Consider the following 25,460-nt stretch of genomic DNA (forward strand, 5'->3'; position numbering starts at 1 on the left):
AATCATTCAGGGAGTGTACTGTACGAGTAATGGACTCGCAGCAAAGTAACCGAGTATTCCCAGATACCTGGCGTATTACTGGTAGTTGATGTGTTGTATATGGAGTATTCGATTCCTAATCTTCAAACGTTACGAGTTAGAACCTCCTGGTTATAGCCACAGCCGACAAGTTTCGTTCAGGCAGGGCCACTGTGAGTTGCTGATCCTTGACTACGGCCGGCAAGCAGATTGCTTGGCTTGAAAAACTCTATTCCCGGTCATATTCTTATCATTGCTTTATTTATTAACTAACATATCCTCCCCAATCAGTATATCAATAATTATACAAACCGACACACTTCGAAGAACAGCAAGACATTTGCTTATTTACACAACATGTCGAAAAACGAAGCGGACATCCTCGAGAAACAAGCTATGGACAAGACTGCTGACAGTCTGAATGACGCACCCCTTGCCAACGAAGATGCTCAGCGTCTTGCACAGCTTGGACATGAGCAAGAACTTCGAAGACAATATTCTCTGGTCTCTTTGGGTGCACTTTGCCTTTGTCTCGGAGCCACTTGGGAAGCTCTATCAACTGTTGTCGTTACTGCTTTGGTCAATGGCGGTGCGCCCTGTGTTTTCTACAACTAGTATGTCCTCTCCCTACCTCTCTGGTATGCTTGTACTTACAAACCATCTAGTATTCTGTCAGCCATCTTCTCTATATGCACTGCTGCTTCCCTTGGAGAGATTGCTTCTATCTATCCCACTGCAGGAGGCACGTCCCTATTCTCTCCGACTTTATGCTCACTACTAACTCGGCTATCAGGACAGTACCACTGGGTAGCAGCCATGGCCCCTTCCTCGATATGCTCCTCTGCTTCCTTCATGACTGGCTGGATCAGCATAGGTGGCCAGATAGTCTTGACAGCTTCCGCAGCATTCGCAGCCGGTCTGGAATCGCAATCCCTTATCATCGTCAACGATTCGTCATATGTACCAGAGCGATGGCAGGGCCTTTTGTTCTACTGGGCTGTCTTGGTATACGCTCTCATACTCAACATCTGGGGCCAGCGAGCTCTTCCCTGGCATAACCACGTGTCTGGTAAGTGTCCCAACACTTGGATGTAACATCGGTACTAATAATTTGATCAGGAATTATTCACGTCGGTGGCTTTGTCATTGTTGTCATCGTCCTAGGTGTAATGGCGCCCAAGAATACTTCTTCTTTTGTCTTTAAAGAAGTGACCAACCAGAGTGGCTGGGCAGACGATGGCGTCTCATGGCTAGTTGGCCTTTTGAGTTCTGTGTATCCCTTCCTCGGGTATGTTTAAACCTCCGCGTAGCTCGGAATTCCCGAACTGACCCTGTCCAGATACGACGCTGCCTGTCATCTTGCAGAAGAAATGCCCCACGCAAGCCGCAACGTCCCAATCGCCATGATAGGCAGCGTCGGCATTAACGGTTTCCTTGGCCTGGTATACGTAATTATCCTACTTTATTCCGCCGGCCCTCTCGAGACCCTTGTCAAGACCCCCACGGGATACCCCTTCATGCAAATTTTCCTTGACGCGACAAAGAGCCCCGTCGGCACTACCCTTTTATCCCTGCTGATCATTCTCGTCGCGGCGGCTGCTACCGTTGCAGGTACTACCTCAACGTCGCGAACGCTGTGGGCCTTTGCACGCGATAGGTCTACGCCGTGGGACAAACAACTGAGCAAGGTTAACAAGCGCCACGAAGTCCCTGTCTATGCAGTTGTTGTGACTGTTGTGCTGCAAATGTTGCTCGGGTTCATTTATCTTGGCAACACGACTGCCTTCAATGCCTTTTTGTCCATGGCCATCATCGGGATGTATACCAGTTATGCACTCCCCATCATCGCTATGTTGTTTTACAGGAAGCATCTGCAGTCTACCAATGCCTTTGGTCCGTTTAGACTTGGACGTGTTGCAGGTCCCCTGCTCAACATCATTAGCTTGATTTGGATCACAGTTGTTGTGATCTTCAGTGCCTTCCCTTCCGTCATGCCTGTTACAGCACAGAACATGAACTACTCGGTTGTTGTCATGGCTTTTTGGGTTCTTGTGGGAGCATTGTACTATGGTATCTGGGGAAAGAAGAAGTACCAGGTGCCCAATGTCGACATGGCTGTCCTCGATGGCGCTCGGGATTCAGGAAATTAAGATTGCTATTATTAACTATAAATATCCATTACTTGTTTATGCTCAAATACCAATCGCTATGTCAAATATTTATGCTGTGCTGCCTTACATCATGCTGTTGAATCTCGTCATATCTCCATCCAGCCCAAGTCCAGATTGTCCATCTAATGCTCCATGTGTCAAGGGACCCTTGAGTAGATTTTCTTCCTCAAAAGCACTGAACAAATTCAGCAGGTCTGTCTCCAGGCCGAATCCGTCGGATGTCAGATCACCCAGATCAAGACTGCCCGCTGGAACTTCCCTCAGCCGATGTTCAGCATCCCTCTGCACACCAGCATTCGCTTCGTTATCGAGAGTTCTCGTCACAACTGCATTTCCACTTGATGTGACAGAAGTTTCCAACGACAAGGCGCGGTTTATCGTTCCTCGGATTGACCTCCAAAGTCTTCGACTCACGTGTCCCTGCTGCGAGATATTCTCCAGCAATTTGACAGCATCTCGAAAGTCTTGCCTGCAGCGATTTGCAAATAAATCTGGTGCATTACAGACTGCCAGCAAGATAGATGCCAAAGCAGTCGTGAGGAAATAGTTGAAAGTCGGTTTTTGACGAGCATATATGTCGCTTGTTTCATTCAAGTGCACCAGGACTTGGATGGTATCCTGTGCGAGGCTGACGACAAGCTGTGCACCCTGGATATCGGCTCGTAGATTGGCTGTACTCATGACATGGTGCCGCAAAACAAGGCTTCTTATATGGTTCCCTCTTAAATAGAGGAGAGTTCGTAAACGCTGTAATGCTCGGGGCTGGGGCTGTGGTGCTTGAGAAAGACGTGGGAAGACAAGTTGTAGGTCATGAGGTATAGAGTGCATCCATTTTTGAGTGAGGAAGTCAAAAAGGTCGACTTTGTCTTTTGGGACGGAGAGAGGTGATGAGTCGAGGGGGAGTTCTTCCCAGACTTTGGAACAGAGTCGAGCGTAGGAAACCATGCATAAGAGATATGGATGATGAGTCTGACCTGCGTATTAGCATATCATAGCATCCATAAGTTAATGCCATATAGGAATCACATACCGGCTCTGGCAACTGGGGATCAATGTCGCGATCCGATATCCCAAAGGATAGACTCGTTCCATAACTCCACCTGCGGTCGAGAATGTAAACGCACCAAAAACATCGCAAAGCCAAATCCCTTTCCCGAGGGTCTTTGAAGTTCTCCATAAGTGAGGCTCGGCGATGGAGGCCGATTTCATTTGTTTCTCTTCCTGCAATTCCAATGGCTCTCCAGGCGAGAAGTTCTTCTCCGCAGTAAAACCAGTAAATGCTCTGACAAATATTAGTCAAGGACATACTAGGAGTAAAACAATTACCAGCATGATCATCAGTTGGAGCTCTAAAATATCGATAAATGCTTCGCCTGAAACACTGCATATCACAGGCTCAACTTCGTCTATGAGTCTTTTGCTAAGGTTGTTCTGTCCATGGGCTTCAACTGCGAGAGCGGTAGCGACAACTAATTTGACGGCTTGTATCTCCTTGAGCGTGTTCTCCTCGGGAGACTCAAGGACGGACGTGACAGTTCGAGAAAGGTCGTCTACTTCCAGAAATGGGTATACTGTCACAACTTCTTCACGATACAGTTCGAGAAGTCGCTGTATCTCTACTGCACCTAGACTCGGAAGAACATCGATGTCTCTCGGAGGCAGGGATCTACGCTCACTTCTAACATCTGGAATCGATTCTGATGGGGAAGCTGATAAGCTTGTAGCTGTGCTAGGACGCCGGTCAATACCCATGCCCGAGAGAGAATTTTCGGCGATTTGGAAGCTGTAAGCGGATCTCATCGGACCGACAAACTGCGGTTCTCTTGGTTCATTTCTAACGTTTCGAAGTTCTTGTCTGTATGTTGATCCGTTGCCGTGAGAGACAGATGTTGTGGTGGATGGGTCTGTGAGCTGGGGAAGACGCTGGGACACATCTTGTAAGGCTGTTGTCAAGACACTAACTTGGTTCTGAAGCGCTGCGACCTGTTGATTCAAGGATGCTATATCTGATCTATCGGTTTCATTAGCATGGCAGCTTTTGGGAGCAACGAAGAAATGGGTCAACAAACTGCGGCTCCAGAGTTGAACGTCTTGTCGACTGCTCATTATTTTCGTTCGACGGAAGAGCAGTGACAGGAATAGCAAAGACGCACTCCCCATGGTTCGCAGCGCATCTCCTACAAACGTGTTCCCCCTCGTCTCTAATACATTTGAGCTTTCGTTTTTTGCAAGTATCGCTATCAGTGTCAGTTGATGCGTTGTTCAATTGATCAAAAATGCGTACCAAGCTATGGGCGCGTATTTGGCGCGTTTGGTTCGGCGGTTAGACGACGGTGATGATTCTGCAGTTGATCGTTTTTCCATTGTTGAATATGGGCAACGGCCACGAGAGGTTGTCTGAGTGGTGATGGATGGATGGAGTTCAGTGTAATTATGTGTAATAGGAAAGGTGAAAAGAGTGGTTAATAAAAAAAACAGGCGGGCCTTTCTGTGGTCCCTGGCACCTTCGGGTATCTCGGGTAAGTCACTCGCTATTCCCAATGCGAAATAACTCTCGCTGAGATAGTGCTTCTTAGATTGTTATCAATGTTGCATTGGATAATGCCAGATAACAAGGATAGACGTTTATTCTGTGTATCCAAGCCTGACTAATGTTAATCATGGCAAGTTACAGGGAATCTCTCGACGCTGTGAAAACTCAAGATCGGCACTCGTACTTCTGAATCTATTATAGATTGTATGTCTTGTATAGGTTGTAGCAGGATAAGCTCCTGGAATATCCTACAAGGTCCCCAGTCTGCTATTATGTAAATAAAGTTGGATTTGATGAAACACACTGACATGGGTCGTTGTCTCATCACCCACGTCATGTTACAACCTACGAAATCTCACAGGACCGGGAGCTCTCGCCAAGCAAATCCACTTATAATCCAGAATCAGTTCATCAGGTCCTAATTTTAACTGCTTAATAGTTACTACTAGTAAGAAATATAAAGCATATCTACTTTGGGATGGAATCGATGTTAAGTTCATGTTATTATGTGTTGTTGCTGGGCAGTCGTGAAACTTAGTAGTAATTGCGATAAGGGTACCTGTGTATCTAATATGATTTATGCTTTCTAGCCTCGAACTTGTGTATACTCATTAACGCAGCAGCAGTTTGAGGTAAATGTGTTGGTAGACCATGTTTCGAGATTCCTAAGGCATCCCGCCACTCGCTTTGTTTCTTACGCAAATTGCAAGGCTAAAAAAGGCTGAGCGACAAAGCTACAGCCTACTAGCTTGGCCAATAGGCGCAGTCATGGATATACCATCGACGTCCAAAAATAATCATCCCCGCCACGTTGTTTCTTTCAACTGCATCATCAGCACTCTCGAGACGTATCGCCTTCTTCTGCCTCAACTCGTCCGCCAGTACCAAGTCTAGGATATCTACACTTGAGTACCTTTCCAGACACTCACAATCAAGGCCTCGACAGCCAAATAGCACCCGACACCATGCTTGAGAGATTTGACACTTGGTCTCCCGGTCGCGTCCTTTGGGAATGTTGTCTTGATGAAAAGTCTCACGAACCTGTTATGGCTTCCCTCGTACTTGATAGGCCGGCCCATCGAAATGAAAACAGGACCCTAGACTTCATTCAACACATTTGGGCCGACGACATGATCGGAGGAGCGATCGCAAACAAAGCCTTGTATCGCGGTGAATCTCAGTTGCAAGGACCACCAATGCACCGCGACGAGCTATGTTATGAAAACAGGATGCTGATAGCATTTGGATTCCTGGTTCAAACGGATTGTCAAGTGATGGGTCCTCCCGATGGATTTCTGCCGTTTTCCATTCTATTCCACTTGAATTATTATTGCCTTGGTTCGGTAGTCGACTGCCCGAACACGCGTCGTTCCTTTGCGATGATGGTTCTTGTCGGTTCCGATATTGTTATCACAGAGCACCTGGGACGTCTTTTTCAGACGGGGAATACAGGCGGGAGAGGCAACGGCGTGCTACTAATAGCACTGCATGATGCATTTCCCACACTTGGGGTGCTATGCGAAACGAACGCATTCATACTATATTGGAAATCGGTCAGCGATCATGGTGTTGGACTCTGCTTGTTCCTGTGTACCCAACACATCGTTCATGCAACAACGCTGCGAATTGGTGACATTTCAAAAATAAGGATCTTGATGACTGTTGGGATTCAAACCTCGACACAACTATGGAGGAAGCAGGCATTTAATATAGAGTACGAAGGACTTACCAATAACGTTATTATCACGTTGGCGGCACTAAGAGTTGAAAGGAGTTCTGACGTCAAACAAAATCTGTTTCCTCGGTTTTCTCTTTCTCCATTGCCCTGGTATCAGGAAAATGCATTTGCGTCCTTGGTTCTCGACTGGACAGGCAACTCAAGTTGCCAGGTTCGGTGGTCCTATTATGGAATAACCGACGACTTCTACGAAGGACAAGGCTGTGAAGAGGGGGCCAAGAAAGTGGGAAGTAGCTCAGTACAGGGAGGAAAGAATCATAGTGGAAGCAGCCAACAACTTCAACGACCATCAACTTGGCCATATCGGTCCAGTCAGAAAAGGAAACGATCATCCTACTCAGAAGGACGCGGGGAGGGTAATGATGATAGCGGATCAAACGAGGGAAATCCCCATAGAAAGAGACGTCCTGAGGGCGAGAAAGATACGAGATTTGCTTGCCCCTTCTTCAAGCACAATCCTACCAAGTTCATTGATGAACGGTCGTGTTGTGGACCAGGATGGACCAACGTTCAACGGGTCAAGTAAGAGAAACCCACGTCCAACTCACATATATTGCTGTCACACTAACTTTTGTTGAATTATAGAGAGCATATATTTCGGAAGCACGGCCCTCCAGAGTTCCAATGTTCGAGATGCTTTGCCGATTTTGAGAGTCATTCCCGACTAGAAGAACACAGACGGAGCAAAGTGGCATGCGAAGTTCGAGATAGGCCGTCATCTCCACCCCACGTTGATGAAGGGACGATGCAGTTGTTAAAACAGCGAAAGAAATCTACAAATCCCCTGACGGAGATAGATAAATGGTATACTGTGTATAAGATCATCTTTCCCCAAGAAACTGAAGTCCCGAGTCCATGTGAGTTGCCGCTTTCCTGGAACAGGTCATTGACGAGTCGACTAACACTGCATTAGACTACGAACTGAATGAGAAAGGACTCACGAGTCCGTCAGAAGCTACTGCAAAAGAAATGTTTCTTGAGAATCTGAAAGAAACTCTGCCTCTGGAGACCTTAACGAACACGGGTTTGGTAGATCTCATAATGAGCGGGGCCATGTCTGCTTTCAAAAAGACATTTTCAGCTTTAAACGACCAAGAGAAAACCACGTCATCCCATGATATGAGACAAACAACAGCTGCTGGTGTAGAATCATGGCGAAATGATGCTGGGCCGTATCGTGCGCAAGATATCTCTCTAAACCTTGACAGGGATAAAACCCCCTACTCATGGGAACCCTCTATCAACCCTGATCATGCAATGATTCCATATCATGGTTCAAGATACATGTACAATTTTGGAGGAACTAATACCATCGGACCTTGGAATCCAGAAAATATAGTCACTCTACGCACAACCAAGAGCTCTAATGCCGAGGCCGCCCCAGAGGAGATGACCGGTCAAGAGCACTTAATCGTTCATCAATCTAACCAAACTGCCTCCAGTTTGAGTGGGACAACGCAATATTCTACAGTGTGTCCTTCGTGCGGGTTTATATGCATGAGCGAATCGTCAAGGGAGACGGTTCCAGCTGACGTGATTAACGATGAATGGGATATTCACAATCACTTGACTGATTGCAATCAGCGCAGTAAAGGTGAAGACATGGCCTTGAAAGCACCACTCTTGGGTTTTGCAGAAGAAGATTTCGAGAGCCAATGGCAGTGGCAGTGCAGAGAGTAGCAATACCCGCAGATAGTGCATCTTTGTAAGTTAGGATAGTTCATATGAAAAGTGTCTATACTATATCACGAAGACTATTATGCGTGGTGATCTTGAAGCGACATCTTAATATAGTTCTATGTACAAATGTCTAGTCATGCTGAGCAAAGTGATCATCCCATACCGTGTCCAGGAAGTTCATATGCTCCTGCCCATCGTGTTCCGTCTCATCAAATACCCAGTCATCAATTGATAGCTCATCTGGATCCAGTCTATTTTCATGGGCAGGGGCATCGTCTGCAGCAGGTGTTGGAAGCTGAAGCGGACCTTCGTCTGCCACAAATGCGGGAGTGCTTGGGTGGTCGTCAACAATGGCTGTTTGAGCCACAATATGACCGGCAGGGCGTGAACCGGTTCTACTTAGGGTGTCGTGGAAGACTGGCAGGTATCTGAGAAAGGTAAGTGCATTCTTGGTCGCTTCCTCTTGTGTTGTGTTGCCATGATCCGCAAAGTTGAGCACCAGAATCTTCATGAAATCCTCGGACGGATCGCGCGCAACCGCCAGAGCCTGACTGATAGTCGGGAGATATGGTGCTGGTGCGCGTACAGCATCAGGATGGGCGAGTCGATACATCTTGGTCCACGATACATGATATAGTACACCTTTCTTGTCTAGGTCAAGTATGTGTTTGATATGATCGGCAGGGAAGTGCATGGAAATTTCGCAGTTACTTTTGCAGTTGCAGACATGCCTTATCTTCAAGTGACGACTGTTGTATTGTTATTTTGGTAAGCGAATGCGATAATGTGATATCGATCACGCCTACCGAAAGTGTTTCCAGTCAGGCTCTCCCGTACGGCATGTCCCAGCGTCAGAAGGAGGATCCGCGTAAGATTCAAAGAATATGCAGGCGAAACGAGGGGGGGTCACTGTTTCTAACGAAGCACTCATATTGTTAAGCTGGGGCAATAGTTTAGTGGCTTGGTGCTGCTGCTGCTGATGCTGCTGCCATTTCGTACGTGTAATAGTTATTGTCAATGCCTTTGTTGGAAAAAACAAAAGGCTTTGTTAAATAAATAACAACATAATTACAATAAAGCCAGGAGAAATCACAATTCCACCTCCCTATACATGCATGCATCTGGCGGTCGGACCCCTTGAGACTTCTCAAAGTCAACACACGCGATGACGTCCGATTGGACTCGAATCCGTCTGTTGGGGGGGATTCCTACTGGAACAATTGGTCGGGTGGTGAGAAAACAAAGCTCCTAGTCGTGGTTGTCTTAGCTTCGACGGGTCTCGGCCCAGTAGGAATGCAGTATTATTTAGGAACTGGTTGAGAGCTGGTTGAAACACCGCCAGAACTGGGTTGAAAATAGCAGCATGCGTAGTCTGGTTACCCCTCACCTACAAGTCTGGATGACACTAGGGCTGAGGGTGGTGGGAAAGGTCAAGATGGACTTTTTCCACTTGTCCAGGCCCAATGAGCCGTCGTCCAGGTTGGACCTATCGCGACTGCAGTATTCTTCCATGTTGGCATGACGCTATTGATGGTTGTCAGACTGCTGGTGGCATTGATCGTGGTAGATGTGTGCCATGTTGGATAAGTTAGAACAAACAAAGTCAAGAGAGAGCAAACGACGTCTTGTCCATATACCAAACTTATCACTATACTCCCGGGAACGAAACGACGGGTGAAAGCAAAGACGACGGGTAGCAGGATAAACAAGGTACGATCGTCAATAGTGGCTTGGCACAGGGCGGGGGAAGCTCGAGGGGGGAACTGATGGCTGAGATAAAATAGCAATGACGACCAAAACAGCAGCAGAGGCTGACAAGCCCACGATGCTTCAACGATATCTGTTCAACGATGGCCAGTCTCGTGCACAGGGACGCTTGGCTTCAGCGATACCAGCTCCTGCAGTTGCAGACAAGACGGCAGAGATGAGGAGGCACTTGGAGTCGCTGGGACATGGACCTAAAGCAACAAACGAAGAACAACAGAGTAACAAGATGATTCGGGAACTGGAAAGCTTAGAACGTGGCAACTAGAATAGCAGAACCATGTCCATAATACTGGTATTCTGTTCAAGTCTTCGAGGCTGGGTATATTGTTTCGGTCGAGGATCGAGGGAAGGCGTTCGGGAATCGAGAGGTTTTGGCAAAATGGTCGGAACAAAAAGGGACTGGAAATGAGAGCAACGCTGCAAAATCAAGCATCAAGTTCGAGAATGGACAATCTAGGGACAGCTCATGTTTTAATAAAGTCAGGATCTATTTTCTATTCACTACGTCTATACAGAGGCATATCACTCAGAGCTTTAACGCATTTGCGTCTCGACGCAAATGCGTTGAGAGCTGGAGACTGACTGACTGCGCTCACCCAACGACGGTGCTGTCCCAGTCTCACTCAACACAGCACCTCCACTGTTATTGCGTTCCATCAGGCTCTTAGATCAAGTTTCAGCGAATCACCTTGTCTTGTATTGGTGGAGATAATGAATGCCCCGTCCATGGCTTGTTCTAACCGCCATGTAGACTGGGTGCTCTGTGCAGAATAGGTACATCCAACCCATGTAGCAGATCAGATGACATCAGCAACTGCAGCCAATGATTAGACTGTTTTCAAGCCTGTCCCCAATCGGGCTAAGACGCGATTGTCCTGAATGAATGCAAGCTGAATCGACTTGAACACAACTTGTCAAACCTTGAAGATCAGCAACATGTGATAACTCCTGTGCAAACACCATCTACCATGTTACAGTATCGGTTATCGGTACTCCAGTGAAGCTTACAATTCTACTACAAAAACGAAGGTTCGATTAGTTCTGACACACTAGATATATGTGATAGCGCGACCGGAGTGCGAACATTTGTCAGGTCCTAATCCTTTCTTTTGTTCTCTCATTGCTGAGATCTTCGTCAAACAATGCCAAAGTCGCGAGAATGACACTAAGAAAGGGTGAAAAAGTGGTTCAACTTAAAAACAGGCGATCCCCTGCACTTTTGCAAGTCTCGGCCAAGTGCATCCAAGATAAGCACTCACTAGACCCGAAATGACCCTTGCTAGGACACTATGACAGACTTGTCGGGTTGTATCAAATAGGCTCCAGAAATCTTTCCGACTTGTGATGGCCACGTTAATAACCAAGCGAAATATAGAGGGCGCTCGCTCATGATCATTCGAGCAGTTTTGAGGGATAGATAGTATGGATGAATGATGAAGCCAACGAATGAATATTGTTTCTGCCAAAGGTGTCCTTGCTCTCGGGAACGGAAAAGAGTATGGCCGAATAAGCGAGATGAATTCTAGTGTAGACAGTAGGTACGGAGTAACTACTACCTGATAGTTCCACATTTCTTCGTCTTCATCAACATCAACGCGACTTGAATAATGGCCGAAGATGATGATTATAAGCACCTTGGGGCCTATCCCCAGTGTGGAATCTGCGCAGACATGATATTCAAACACGAGAGAGTAGTAGCAAGTATGATCTTACACTTGATGCCCTTTCTATGCCGAGAGTCTTTATTAACATTGCTATGTAGTCTTTGGCGACCATGATTCAACATCTTTCATTGGTTGCACCCATGCACTTTTGATAGTCACATGGGAACTGGCTGGCACACTTCTGCGCCACTGCACCTAACTGTACTTTACACAGCCCAACTCCACGAAGGCGGGGCTATCAGATATGGCTGAAGCGAATTCCAACTTGACGGATTTGACCTCTGTACTTGCACGCGGCCTCACGACACAATGCAATACAAGCAGAGCGCCAGCCAATTTTGAGGCGTCTCTAGAGACTGCTTGTTCGGAGCCTGAAAACAGCATCTCGAGGACGTTTCTTAGAGCAGGGTTCCAGGCTTGGTTTGCTTATTTCCTGGCGTCTGAAGAGGGAAATACGGACGGTCTCGAGCGATTACTCCTCGAGGACCTCGCGAACGTCGCGAGCCACGTTGCGCGCTTAGATTTGCATGAGTCTGTTCGGCAACTGTTCTCTCATCTCTTCCGAGTCTGGCGTGGGAAGAAGCGCCTAGGTAAGTCAACCAAACATGATTTGAGTCTTCATCTAACTTCTATCCTTGTTATTTTACAACGGGATAGGTGCGTTGTCAAAGAGTTGCTTACGTCGAGAGTGCAGGTACGCGTGTGGTGTGTGTGGGATGTGTGCTTGAATGAGACAGAATTGCCCGAGGTGCGGAGTCCCTCAGTTAAAAGTCAGATCATTTCTGCCTGAGCTCTCTGTGTCATCGGAACCCGGCCGCCTGGAGCTAGACGCCCCAAATACCAGGGGACAACTTGTTCAGCCTCAAGCCTAAGCATATCAAGAACATTGAACGTTGTAATACCTTTGTCTTCATTCATATGTTACATAAATTCCAATTATTAAGTTCCATAGCATATTTTTCACAAGGGAGAAAGCAAACATGGCGACCAACAAGTAACATGTTATGTTTCCTTGGACGATTAGTAACATGAAACGTTGGAGCCCAACAACCAATTAGTTATACAGTAACAGAGGCGGGGCTTCCCAGAGGTGGGGCATCGATGCCTCAAATGTAGTTGGTTGTCGTTGGCAAAGGCCAAACGAGAGCTCATCAACGACCAGCTCAGGCACATGATCAGTAGTACTATTACTACAGAGGAGTACATGCCATCTCTTCCAAGCGTACCTGCTGATGAAATATTACTCGGGGTAGGCGAGGCCTGCCTGTGTTCTGCTGTGTTGTGTTGGTCGAGCGTAAATTCTTTATATAGCAGATCACATCATGGTCAACAACACCCACCAATCGTTAGGCTCTGGCGTGAATCCCCCATCGATACAAGCCTCGCACTGACATGGTTCTTCTCTTGTCTCATTCAGCCAAGCTCTTCGGCAAACTATCCCAAGGTCGCCTCAACTTAATAACCCCAGTACTTGCAAGACTCTTGGACCGCCCAACTAGCATACGGTTAACTCCGACGCCTACATAGGGGTCAATACACATTTCTACCAGCTAGCGATGCCAAGTAAGCCGAGTCAATTCTGTGATTTATTTACTTCCTTTTCTGAGAATGGCTGCAGTAGCGTTCACCCTAATGCAACTCATCATGCCATCTCCTACGCTGGAAAGATAAACAGTTCTTGGCATAAACGGTCCCTGCGTATCTAAATTCCTCTCAACCACTGAAATGTAGTTAGTGGCGTCTTGAAAACCAGATGGCTCGCCGATAGTGTTGTCTTGGCAGCCCGGAGATGCTCCCCTAGCTTCAATTATCACAGAAATATTGGACGCTAGTGAAATAGAGTTTCGTTAAGAAACAAGCCACAGGGATGATTGTTGGGTAGCTAGCAGAAATGTTGGTCTCCCATGTCTTGGGGTAAAAGAAATAAGTAGTCTAAGAAGCTTAGTTCACGTAGCAGAAGCTGCCCTACTAATTCTGTCACTTATCCCCCCTGCCGTCAAATTGTCTGATACCCTGGGGCATGTACTAAAATGACCACTCTATCGCCTATCATAAGCTTGGTGATCATCCACTTGAATCGGCTTAATTAGCCTGATCGAGCTTCGGAACAGGCTCAAGATCCTCCTGTCCCAAAAGTTCGTTATCCCCTGACCAGTAGTGCCATCATCCAATGTCAAATCAAGCTATACCATCGTGTCTTGATCCCTCGTGCTTCCAATCTCCACTAGTGGCATCTTGGGGCTCCTTTACTCATCAGCCTAAGACCGAACTGGGCAGTTGTTTCGTAGCGCCACCCGTAAGCATTTGGTCTGGAAATAACGCCTTGTCGGTGCTAACGATTGAGGCTTGCGGCTGCCTTGACTCGACCGATAACCCAACCTTGTCCAATGGGTCCATGCAACCGCTGCAGTAGTGCAGCATATATCAAGTGTTCTGCAAGTTACCGATGGCCTGGGAGACTTTCCATGTTCCTCGTCTTCTTTCGTCCTTCCCTGTGAACCTTTCTAAATTTAGACCTGCGCTTGCAGGCTGTGTCCCTTCACAGCGATGATTTCCAGCACTGCCGTTATGGTACTGATATCCCACATCACCAAAGGGATTTAACCTTGCTAACATGATTTATGTAGGCATTCGAATGGACAATTCTCGTCTTTGCATATTTCCTTGTCGCCTGTCGTGTCTACGTTCGCATGTTCTTACGAGGCGTTGGCTTGCACGCAGCTGACTACTGGTTGATCGTCGGCTTGGTGTCATGCCAAGGCCTCCTCATCTGCGATACCCTGACATTCAGAATGCATGCCATGGATGACTTTGTACTTGCGAATAACAGTATCCCTATCAAGAAGGTTAGAGAAGTGCTTACAATGTAACTGAGTCTCAGTCTAGAAGGCTAACTGATCTTATCTTAGATTCGATTCGCGACGAACTACTTCTTCGACACGGGCATATACTTTCCAAAGTTCAGCATCATCGCCTTTTACTTCAACCTGGTGCCCGTTACAAACCCAACAATGAGACGTGCCCTTTTTGGGTTGACTGGTATAACGGTGGCCTTTGCGCTTATCACCGTCTTTTGTGATACTTTTTGGTGTGGACCTGATCCTTCAGTTAACTGGTAACTTTCACTCGATATGTCACCTCTATCCTGATACTAATTAATCAACAGGGCGGAAGGAGAACAAACATGCACTGTTTTCACTTCGATGACGCTCATGAGGCTGAACTGGGCTTTGAACTTTATAACAGAAGTGCTCAGTATGTTCTTCAATTTCCCATCACGGCGTTTCGTCCTTTCTAATCCTTCGCAACTAGATCTCGTTTTTCCTATTCCGCTATTGCAAGGCCTCATGACCTCAACACGCAAGAAGATCGGACTGGCTGTCGTCTTCGGAATGGGAATGATCACGATCGCTGTCAGTATTGGCAGATTTGTCACAATGCTCCACGTCCACAATGACATTTCCATTTGTAAGTCTCTTCGATTTCTCAACACAAGCAAAACTTTGACTAACAAGTTATTAGATATTTGGGCCACTGCCGAAATTTGTATCTCTGTCATGATCGTCGCCCTAACAGCGCTCCGACCACTCCTTCGAAAGATGACCAACTCGGTGTCTACGAGTAGCGACGACCGCTCCGGCAATCCGTCCAGGAAAACGGGGTTGACACGAAGCTCAGTCTACTGGCCGGGAGGAAACAAGATCCCCCGCAGGCATGTGGTAGAAGTGGGCTCGGAGAGTCTAGCGGGAAGCGAGACAGAGTTGAATACAATGAATAAGGGAATTATGATGACGAAGCAGGTCAGTGTATCGGTTGGCAATGCGGAGTCTGATGTGGGAAGTAGCAGATCACAGATATTCAACTAATTGAAACGGTCTATAGATATATTAATATATGTTAACTAAGACGACGGCCGCTTCCTGTGAGAATCATGCTGTGAAGAATTTCGCAAATCCCCTTATCTAGACTGATGATGTATCAAAGCGTGGGATGGGATATTCGTGATGTGAATAGCAGAACATTCAAGATGATGAGTACGAGTATCCAATGTAAACTGTGAGCGTATACAGGACCAAGGGGATTTATAGGCGATGGGATGTTTGCATATCTCAGATATTAACAAGGACTCACGACATTAATAGATATTACGATGTTAACAACTACTTAGTATTACCTATATAAAGTCATGAATTGGAACATCCTTTACTGACTACTTGCTGACCCTAATCATAACATTAATTCCTAACCAGCTATCTTCATGAAGCTATCGTCGCTCATCCAATGTCCGACACAACGCTGCAAAACCTTGTCTTCCACTCTCTCAGACTTCAGGGTGCTCCTTCAGCCATTGCTCAAATCCAATGGGAGTAATATCCCATCTCTTGCAATCACTTGGATCAGCAACTGCCAAACCCTTCAAAATTGCAAGTGCGTATGCCAAGTCGATATACTTGTTTGCTTCCAAAGGGCTGATAAACTGCCTTGCCTGGGCGAGCATTCCTTCAAGCTCAGGTTGGCCACCGACGGGTTGTTTCTTGACTTCGATATTTCGCACTTTTCCATATAGGTCACCAAGCTCTGGGATCGTGCATCGGAAAGACTCGACGTAATAAACACCGCGCTGTATGATCTCAGGGTCGGCTATCGCTGCAAGTGTATACTTTGCCAAATCGTCGGCACTGATCAAAGACATCTTGTCCTCGCCGGTACCACAGTAAGAAACAGTCTTCGTCTCAGGGTCGATGGCAGGGCGACGGCCATCCTTTTTACAGTTGATAAACATGTATTCTAGAATCGATCCGCAGAATCCGTAAATGGGTTTCAGACCACTCGAGATTTCAGCGAGACGCTTGAAAGATATGTAGGCGTCGTAAGTTTCATGGTCACCCATGTTCAGTTTCGTCCAATCAAAGTTCCACGACGCAGCGTGGAAAACCTGTTATCCAAGTCAGAAATGGTAGATCCATGTCGAGAATTTGGGGGCCGTACCTTGACACCTGCTTTCTCTGCCTCCAACAGAAGAGAAAGCTGACCTGCTCCAACAATGCTTGGCAAAATGGGCAAAGCAGCAATGACGGCATCAACTCCTTGGACAGCTTTACTGTAAGCATTTGTGTCGAAATAATCTCGACAAGTGACGAAAGACTCGAGCTTGGAGGAGATATCTTTGTCGAGTTTGTCAGCATTTCTGCTTAGACCACGGACTGAATGGCCTTGGGCGATGGCTTCCCGGGCCAACGGCTGCCCGACCATTCCGGTTATACCAGCGATGAGGATAAGCATGATTTCGATAAGTGTCAAGTAAGAACCGTTGGCTTGGTGAACTAATTTTGTTTGGCTGGGTAAGAGGGAGATATGGGGGAAAATCTCTTTATATAGTGCACCCTAACTCGCGAAGGTTACTCGATTGGACAGGTGGTCGCAGTCATGCGGCGCAGGATCGCTTGGCTCATTCAGCTATCCATCCAAACTTGATATTTTGCTTTCTTGTATTTGTAGTAAACTGTGTTTGCAAGATCATTATTGGATGGGTTCCTTTCATCCATCGTGTCTTGTTTTCCCCGCTCATGACGATCGAAGATCCACGTGGTTGATCTAAAAGCATACCCACTGGACTAACGCATATCTATATCGGCCTAATACCGAGGTATATTCCGAGAAGCACATTCTATAAGGTGTTGTGTAACTTGGGGTGAGTCGGATGCTTCTCTACGCTTCCGCTATCTCGATATGAGCTATAAGAGGTACTGAGCTCTTGGAAACTTGCCGAGCATATTGAAGTTCCGGTAGCTGTCCTTCAACTGCGATGAGATATTCAATACTTTCATTCCTTCCAATTATGATGACCAGGCGCCTTACACTATTAAAACTGTAGCGTTGTGGGTGAGTGTTTTATCTCCAGGTTGAGGTCGGATCCAGCAACGTCGACTTCCCAACTTCACTACCAAGATCGACTTAGTTATTAACCATGGTCGGATATTCAAGAGTAATGAATCCTGTCTTCTCATATCGATCTCGGGACAGTTGGCCATAATATCAGTCAAATATCTGATTTCTGATCCTTGTAATCGTAGCACTTCTTCCTGCTCTTACGCTCAAGTTTCCTACTGTTGCTTCGTCCGATGTTGCAAGTGCTTCAGTGAACCATTTTATCTTTTCAAAGATCTGAGCACAGGATGCCGCATAAGCTTCGACATTCCCATCAAAATGTAGAGACTACCCTATGGTAGTATAACACGGCAATTCGATAGCCTTTGATTCTATGTCCCGTTCAAATTATCCCGAGGTTACCTGAATGCATCGGATGTTTCTGCTTTCAGCACTTCTAGACGATTAATAAAATGAATTGTGCGCAATTGTTGTTCAATCATATCACATTTGAGCGTTATATTAATCATGGTCGTTCGACACCAAAGAAAATGAAAGTCTGCCACGCAATGAAAATTGATTTAAAATCACCGTACATCTCCATAAGCTCAATTGGCGCAACTCGGTGATGGTGGAAAAACAGTCATTTTTTATTACTAGGCGCCATTTCTATTGTCTAATAGAGTCAATTCGCTGATTGTGTGCTGTCATGTAAATGCAAATGCATGATGCGAAAAATGAAACTCGGTGAAGCATAATGGGGCATGAACCACAGTGGTGCGGGGTTCTAAAGAATAGTGGTATATAAATTGCAGTCGGCAAAGTTCGTAAGATCGTAGGTAGTTGGGATAATAGTGAAGATAATTACATATAGAAAAACACCCGATATCCTGTTCTATAAAGAATCATGTTTCTCTAAGCGTGAGACTTTCTGCGGGTATCATTGTCGACGGTGGTGGGTGTCTTGGGGCCAAAACCAAACATGTCAAGGAACGAGCTCCGCCTATGCTCTTGGGCGCCGGCAGCAGCAGCGTCTTGATCGTATGACTCGCGTCTGCTACCAGCGGGTGACATTTTCTTTCCACCCAGGTAGTCCATGATGGAGCTGCGTCGCTGCTCGAGGGGCTTGGGGGGAGTGCAGACCATGATCTGGAGCTCGAGGTTCTCAATGTCGTTGTCCGTCTCTACCTTTGTGCGGCCGCAGTTGGCGAAGCTGGTGCCGGAGTAGAAGACGTAGCCTGTGAAGGGGCTAGCGAGGGCGACTACTACGGCGCCCTTTTGGCGGGCAACTTGCAGGGTTTGCTTGGAGAGCGTCTTGGCGAAACCTTGGCGAATCCAGTGCGGATGCGTGATGACGGCATGGAGGAAGATGACCTCGGTGTGACGAACGAGGTACTTTTGCTGCGTCTCTGTGATGCCTTGTTGAAGGGCAGAGAGACGTTTTATTGTCTTTGTCTGGTTGTCGTCTGCATCCAGGCCAAAGACTGTGGAATACGAGAATTAGCACTGACAGAGAACAAGGTTTCGAGGTTGTGGGTAAGTACTCCATATCTACAGAGTAGGTAGTGGAGGTGAGATGAGGGGCATGTATGTACCTTGCTCAGCCTGCTCGGCAACGCCCTTTTGCCCATCGGCATTCTGGTGGATGGTTTGGCAGATGGCCAAGGAAACAGGGTCGTGAGTCTTGGGAGCATCAACGACAAAACACAACCAGCTGGCGTTTTCTGGGTCGATGATTCTCTTGAGGACTGTCTCGACGTGATTTGACGCTGTTTCTGAGCGCGTTGAGGGGAAGCAGTACTTGAAGACGGAATCTTCTGACAAGCCCTTGAGGATGATTTCCTTGAGGGCGGGGATGTCCTGCTGGGTAGCAATTCTGACGCCCATTGTGAGAGATGTAGGTATAGTGTTGTGTTGTTGTTGTTTGAGTTGAGATGAGAGAGATGAATGAGTAACTGAGAGTGAATAAGTGATGGTATCTTATTGTATCAGGGCTAGAGAGTCATAATATCGCCTCCCCATCCAGGGCACAAAATATATTGAAGAAAAAAAACAAGAAGTGGGCTTTTTGGTCATGAGCCGACGCCAAGCCAAGCAAAATGAGATCATAGCGAGAGCCAAGAACAGGATTGGCTTCGTCGTAACATTGGATCGTTTCTTTGACCAGAAGTGTCTACAGTAACGCTAAAAGTGAGGCGCTGGCGGCCTCTTGACACACACCAAGTAGGCCAAGCCAGGGGACTAGACCCCCCACAAGAGATCGACTCATTAGCTGCCAAGTCTGCTGATTCCGCCCTAACCGTAGGCCCTGTATCCGTAGTTACTGGTGTTTTTTGTCTCTAGACTCTGGGGGGGTTAGAATTTAAGCTTAACGGCCAAGGTTAAAAATACGATGGACTCTAAATGACCCGATGGCTGATTGTCAGGTTGATATCGTATGAGATTTGAGATCTAAAGATGAACTGATACTGATGAAAATAAATAAATAAATATTATTGTCTCTTCAGTAAGCATCATCTAGATTACTCACTTACGTACAAGGTATCCCCTTTGCCGAGAAACAACAACAGATAATGTGTCGGCATCATTTTCGGAAAAAAGGCTGCAACCTTTTTTATTCTCGTCAACAACATGCATGCGATAAGTTCCTGCTTCCTGTGAAACGTCTGGGGTTACAAATGCTATGTAACCATCGCAAGTCATCTTTTAGATCTGCCAGCACATACAGATAATCCCGCAAATTACCGAGTCATTCTTGTCATGCGTATCCCTCAGAGGGGTTCTGATCGTCCCTCATTACAGGCAACGCTCTGCAATCATGTGATGCTGACAATAACATCATAGCCTATTGATAAAACTTGGTCATGCACAATATTTATACCAGTACACAATTAAGCACCACATATGTGCCTACACCAAGATAACTTCACTCTTTCCCCCGTCCTGGAATATCTTCCTCACAGCTCCCATAGCATAGAATGCTCCAAGACGCGAATACATGCCATCATCTCTCTTGGTCAAAACCAAACCCTCAGTTCCACTCTTTTCAGTAATCGCCACAAGGTAAATGTCTCGAGCTGTATCCTCCTCTTCCTGAACGTCGAAGCAGGCACGGAGAGTCGACTTCTCTTCACTGTTCTTGTCCTCGTCTACATAATAGCCCATGATTTCCCACTTGACATCCATATTCTTGTTTATAACCGTAATGTTTGATCTTTTTAAAGGTAATGGCAAACATGCCCCGAGGGCTCGTTTGATGCTGCTTTTTGCGTCACCAACGTATGTCGCCTTGAATATTGGTGCTTGGAGATGGAGCCGGATTTCACCTGGAGAGGTGACGACTTGCGTAACATGTGCAAGTAAGGAATACTCAGCGTGAAGCCAGCTTGGGGGTGATGTTAGCACATGTTGTAGATGCCAGTTTCAAACACACCGATTTATGTTTTCAAGGTGTGTTTTTAAAAGAAAATAAAAAACCACTTACCACGTTTGTTTATACTCTATCTTGCCTACAAGCGACATCCATGACCAGCTCGGGGCTCTTTTGACGAGCGGTCTTTTGCAGTGTAGAACCGTGGTTACTATGGCTGGCCAAGTAGGCATCCAGACAAGATGAGCAGGCAAGGTGTATTCCCACATGCCAGCATAGCATTGACCTAGAAACGGCCGAAAAGCCTCGATAGCACCATGGATAGCCATGGGCATGTCAGCCTCAAACGTCAAATTCATGTCGCTGTAGGCTTCAACAATATTACTCCAATGCTTCACCGCGGTTACTAGTCCCGCGTCTGTCAGGGCCAGAGACTTGACAAGAGTACAAGGGCGTGGCTCTTCAGCATGTCCATATCCATCCTTCCCGCGCTTTGTCTCTGCCACCATGGCTCTTAGACTTTTGTCGGGGCAGCTTGATAAATGCGCTGGGTGGCTGAGGTACACACCCATGCCGAGAGGATATCCTCCCGGAAACTCCTCTGATGCTTTGGCAACGTCGCATCTCCAGTATAGCTGACTCTTCCCGCAATCAAGAGTCCTCGGTGCAAGCAAAGCTTCTTGAAGAACCCATGCTCGTTTGTACAACGGAAAGGGCTTCTGTGGAAAGCTTCTATTGAAGAGATACAAGTCCTTTAACTCGTTTCCATAATTGCCAAGAGGCTCAGGTTGTATAATTCGAGGGTTTCGCGGATAGAGACAACCCTGGCTGCTGTCGGATGCACTTGAAGCAGCAATGTTGCACATTGAGTTTCGATAAACTTCGCCCATCTCCGACGCTTCATGGCTCCAGTCATCTAGCGAGTCTTGCATGATGCAAAGGCTGTCGATCCATAGATATTGGGACTCGAGATGCCTTGCAACGCGGATAGCGTCTCTGAACGTTTGGGGAAGGGATTCCCACGAGATTGTTTGACGAAGTTCGTCAAGGTTATTGCTCTGTAGCTTGATAAAGTGTGAATTGCCCCAGCAATGACTCAACGTCATATATTTCATGTCGCGGGGATATTCACCCCTAATATGGATACTGATGTCTTTGGGGTTGCCGAGGTATAGTAACCGGGATGGTTGGAACCCATCGGCACCAATATTGGTGCTGCAGTCAGGATGCTCCCTTATACAGCCCGAGTACCATTTCTTAGCCTGATCAAGACTTTCATCCGATCCAGTGTGCTGCCCCAGATCGCTTTCTGGAAGTGTGCAAAGTTCAAAATAGAGTGAAACCGGGGGAAATCGTTGATCAGCTTTTCGAAAGACCTTGCCACTGATTTTTTCAACTCTGAATGCACAAAGATAATAATTCCACTTGCCGTGGATACCAATCGCCTTGAATGAGAATTTATAAGTCGTAAAGTAAAGCGAAGGCGGATATCGGTTGACACTAGTGACTTCCTCTGTGAGACGATCCCAAATTGTGGTACAGATGCGACATCCTGCTACAGCAGAGCTTCTCAGTGAACTCTTTGTACGGTGATGGCCTGATTGTGGGGCGTTATCGACACTCCCAGAGTTCTCTCTTAGTTTGGCGAGTATTGTAGTTTGGCAAACTTGACAAAACCGGTTCTCTTGGTCGACGGATTGAGGAAGAGGAAGTGGTTCAGCCAGATATTTGGGGATATGACGATAGAGCAGAAAGTAGAACAGCAAGGTAGCGCTGAAAAATGGAGTGAGGAAAAAGATAACACGCATAAAAGGGTGTGCCAAAAAGGGGATTCCGAATATCATGCCGAACGTGAGAAATGCAGAAAGAACGGCCAGTATGGGCTTTTGCTTATAATCGTCAAGGAGATTTGGGGCCCATTCCAAGCCTTGGCCTACCATGTGCTGTGATAGAGCACATTCATAAGCGTCAACGTAGAGCAGCGGAAGCAGGAATGTCAATAGACGCAGTGATCGGGCTCGTAGCTCGTAGATCAGTATTCCGAAACATATGGCAGCGAGAGAAATGTTGGAATATAAAACCCGCATGCCTTGCAGCAAGCCAAACGGGGGAAGCCCGTCGACAAGTTCGATAAAATCTGTTTGGGGCTTGACATGAGTTTTTGATTCCTTCATCTTGTAACCTCGCCACATGAGACACAAGATAGTGATCTGGATGGCTTGAAAGGCGACGTGCGAAAGGATCCATGACATCTCTTCCTGGCTTACTTCGGCTCTGCAAAGCATCAAGAATTCTGTTAGTGATTGTGGTACTTGCCAGTTGAAAAGGAAGCATTCCATGACACAAATGTATATCAAACAGCCCGTGAGTATTTTGTACGCGTACCAAAATATCCAACCGTGGAGGTAAATGCGATGAGCCAACAGCTCTAGCCTTTCTCCAAGAGATTCCATAGTGGTCCAAGGAGATGCTAACGCAATGATTATTTTACAAAGTTTCGTGCATTCATTGTGTTAAAAGAAATGATATTGAACGGTAAGAATGCCTAGAGTGACAGATTGGAGGCCTTGAGTAATAAACGAAACAGTGTAAGAAAATAGTTCTATATTTCTCGGTTATTATATCAGCCTTGCAAGGGTTTAGAGTGGCTTAGACCTGGCCAGCATGCCAATGCTACCTAGACTAGCTTATTGTTACGCTGTCAAGTGGGTAGCAAAATAATAGGGACTTAAAGCAATCCAGACGAAATTATTAGACCACTCTTAGGCTACATAAACACTAAGAGTGATCTAACATTTATGTTGATCACTAAATCAGTATCGGTCTTTATGCAACCCGCCTGGCTGTGTACTTGCTGAACCTGATCTGTGTGATTGATGTATATTATTCTTATTCTACTTATCTCGCCAGATGATTTCCTTGCGGGGTTCCTTTCGGCTCAGCCCTATTCAAGATTCTCAATATTCTCCCACAAAGTGTGATTGGTTCATTGAGGCTCGGAAGTACCAAGCTAGATCGCCTTGCGGGAATTTTAGAGCGGCCAAGACGTGAGCCCATCGGACACAGATTGAGCAATCATCACCTCGATCTGGACCAAGACAGCTCAACTTACATTAAGCGTGTCTGGCAGTTTTATTTTTCACAAGATTTAGTATTCGTTTGGCGATGCAAGCCTTGTTGATGACATTCTAATCTCTCTTGTCCATCCATGGTTGACAAGCCTCATAAATCATCTTGAAGCCAGGATACTCCACACACCTCTGAAACACGCTCTCATCAATAGTCCTCGCCGACTGAAGTGAAGCCGCAATAAAAAAGTCTGTGTAACTAGGATGATCTCCCAGCACAAACGACCCCTGGTCTTTATTTGTCATCATCAACTCACTAAGCTCATTCATTTTCTCTTTGACTCCTGCCCAGGCTTTCTCTTCTTTCTCTCCATTCATCAGATCTTCCAACTTGCAGCCAAGTAGTTTTTCACTCTTGGCACGAAAGTATTCCTGGGATCGGGGTGAGAGGATGAGGTGTTCACGTGGGGTGATAGAGATGCGAAATGCCGGACCTATTGCACTGCGCGCATTGGTCTCGATCTCTTGGCCAAGTTCGGATGTGAAAGGGAGAGGTGGGTCGGGGTAAGTGGTCTCCAAGAACTTGGCGATGGCTGGTGAGTCCATAAGGTGTGTACCCGTCGGAACATGTTTGATCGCAGGGACTGTGTAGTTTACATGAGAGCCAGAGCCCGATGGATGCGAGGTCAAACCGCTAGCGCATGAATGTGAGTATGGTTGATTTTAGACACAAATAATACTTACAGTTCTTCCAGAGACGGTGCGATGTCAGGAAACTCGAGGAAAATGGTCGTGTATGGGACTTTCTTGTAGTTGAGCATGAGACGAATCTTCTATACCACGGGGGAGAAGTAGACGTTCTTGGTGCAAGCCAAGTCGTAGAGAATGATTTCGGGTTGTTTAGTATCGGTCATTTTGATGTTGGTCACAGAATGATTAATGGGTTGTGATAGTGTCGCAGATGTGAGTTATTGTTATATCCTACGTGCTGACAGGCAAACGGTGCTTTATCCATCCGATTGGCTGAGACAGCGTTACTGCCTAATTATTTACTGTCACAACTGATTACTTTTTGATAGTCTTCAGTCAGTCACTGTTGAGTTTGCATTATTAGCATCTGTCACCCTACACTCAGGGGACGCGACCGAGATAAATGCCGACGGTGTTTAGCGACGCGTACCTCGACATCATCTTATCTTATCAGATCATTCGGATAAATAATATTCCTTTGCCGATCAGTGATCGAATCGGTGATGAAACGGTTGTGCCGCATTCAAAAGTGTATTAGGAAATGCCGATGACGGTCACTGACAAGACGACACATGATGGCCTCAACTTGGTCTTGACACCTACATTTGATAGAGTATTTACTGTTCATGTCAAGAGTAACTGATGCTAACATGCCTCGGCTCCCCTAGATAAATGCCCCGTCGTCATGACCCACCTTTTAGACACAGCCGAGGTTTGACACTCTTAGTCTCATCGATTTTCCGACATCGCTCAGCCGACACATCCCCCATATAAAGCTTCAACCTCCTTTCCTCTCCTTTCTCCCCCATATCAAACTCTGGGGTAAAACTTCA

At 46.5% G+C, this 25,460-nt stretch overlaps 9 protein-coding genes across 9 annotated transcripts, besides 2 other annotated features; 3 read left to right on the plus strand and 6 right to left on the minus strand.

Annotated features, from left to right (window-relative positions):
* Window positions 1-375: 375 nt before the first annotated feature.
* Window positions 376-2,168, plus strand: FPSE_03849 (uncharacterized protein; the record flags this gene model as incomplete). The annotated part of the gene is made up of 4 exons (XM_009256967.1): window positions 376-632; window positions 684-1,087; window positions 1,138-1,306; window positions 1,358-2,168. The coding sequence occupies 4 exons, from the start codon at window positions 376-378 to the stop codon at window positions 2,166-2,168; spliced, it is 1,641 nt and encodes a 546-aa protein (XP_009255242.1).
* Window positions 2,169-2,252: 84 nt separating this feature from the next.
* On the minus strand, window positions 2,253-4,553 carry FPSE_03848 (uncharacterized protein; the record flags this gene model as incomplete). Its single annotated transcript, XM_009256966.1, has 5 exons — window positions 2,253-3,158; window positions 3,220-3,471; window positions 3,516-4,200; window positions 4,259-4,426; window positions 4,474-4,553. The coding sequence occupies 5 exons, from the start codon at window positions 4,551-4,553 to the stop codon at window positions 2,253-2,255; spliced, it is 2,091 nt and encodes a 696-aa protein (XP_009255241.1).
* A 3,717-nt stretch (window positions 4,554-8,270) lies between these two features.
* FPSE_03847 (uncharacterized protein) lies at window positions 8,271-8,753 on the minus strand (the record flags this gene model as incomplete). Its single annotated transcript, XM_009256965.1, has 1 exon — window positions 8,271-8,753. One exon carries the CDS (start codon window positions 8,751-8,753, stop codon window positions 8,271-8,273), a length of 483 nt encoding a protein of 160 aa, XP_009255240.1.
* Window positions 8,754-9,105: 352 nt separating this feature from the next.
* Window positions 9,106-9,129: a microsatellite.
* Window positions 9,130-11,514: 2,385 nt separating this feature from the next.
* Window positions 11,515-12,339, plus strand: FPSE_03846 (uncharacterized protein; the record flags this gene model as incomplete). The annotated part of the gene is made up of 4 exons (XM_009256964.1): window positions 11,515-11,598; window positions 11,786-12,161; window positions 12,229-12,265; window positions 12,309-12,339. The coding sequence occupies 4 exons, from the start codon at window positions 11,515-11,517 to the stop codon at window positions 12,337-12,339; spliced, it is 528 nt and encodes a 175-aa protein (XP_009255239.1).
* A 1,779-nt stretch (window positions 12,340-14,118) lies between these two features.
* On the plus strand, window positions 14,119-15,437 carry FPSE_03845 (uncharacterized protein; the record flags this gene model as incomplete). Its single annotated transcript, XM_009256963.1, has 6 exons — window positions 14,119-14,142; window positions 14,199-14,417; window positions 14,481-14,686; window positions 14,738-14,826; window positions 14,884-15,039; window positions 15,094-15,437. 6 exons carry the CDS (start codon window positions 14,119-14,121, stop codon window positions 15,435-15,437), a joined length of 1,038 nt encoding a protein of 345 aa, XP_009255238.1.
* Window positions 15,438-15,892: 455 nt separating this feature from the next.
* On the minus strand, window positions 15,893-16,854 carry FPSE_03844 (uncharacterized protein; the record flags this gene model as incomplete). The annotated part of the gene is made up of 2 exons (XM_009256962.1): window positions 15,893-16,507; window positions 16,561-16,854. The coding sequence occupies 2 exons, from the start codon at window positions 16,852-16,854 to the stop codon at window positions 15,893-15,895; spliced, it is 909 nt and encodes a 302-aa protein (XP_009255237.1).
* A 1,500-nt stretch (window positions 16,855-18,354) lies between these two features.
* Window positions 18,355-19,326, minus strand: FPSE_03843 (uncharacterized protein; the record flags this gene model as incomplete). The annotated part of the gene is made up of 2 exons (XM_009256961.1): window positions 18,355-18,923; window positions 19,035-19,326. The coding sequence occupies 2 exons, from the start codon at window positions 19,324-19,326 to the stop codon at window positions 18,355-18,357; spliced, it is 861 nt and encodes a 286-aa protein (XP_009255236.1).
* Window positions 19,327-19,838: 512 nt separating this feature from the next.
* Window positions 19,839-23,262, minus strand: FPSE_03842 (uncharacterized protein; the record flags this gene model as incomplete). The annotated part of the gene is made up of 5 exons (XM_009256960.1): window positions 19,839-19,907; window positions 19,974-20,041; window positions 20,166-20,221; window positions 20,354-20,824; window positions 20,924-23,262. 5 exons carry the CDS (start codon window positions 23,260-23,262, stop codon window positions 19,839-19,841), a joined length of 3,003 nt encoding a protein of 1,000 aa, XP_009255235.1.
* Window positions 19,914-19,936: a repeat region.
* A 735-nt stretch (window positions 23,263-23,997) lies between the features above and the next one.
* On the minus strand, window positions 23,998-24,698 carry FPSE_03841 (uncharacterized protein; the record flags this gene model as incomplete). Its single annotated transcript, XM_009256959.1, has 2 exons — window positions 23,998-24,571; window positions 24,622-24,698. 2 exons carry the CDS (start codon window positions 24,696-24,698, stop codon window positions 23,998-24,000), a joined length of 651 nt encoding a protein of 216 aa, XP_009255234.1.
* Between the last annotated feature and the right edge of the window lie 762 nt (window positions 24,699-25,460).

Source organism: Fusarium pseudograminearum, chromosome 1, assembly GCF_000303195.2.
Source record: "Fusarium pseudograminearum CS3096 chromosome 1, whole genome shotgun sequence".
Classification (NCBI taxonomy): Eukaryota; Fungi; Ascomycota; class Sordariomycetes; order Hypocreales; family Nectriaceae; genus Fusarium; species Fusarium pseudograminearum.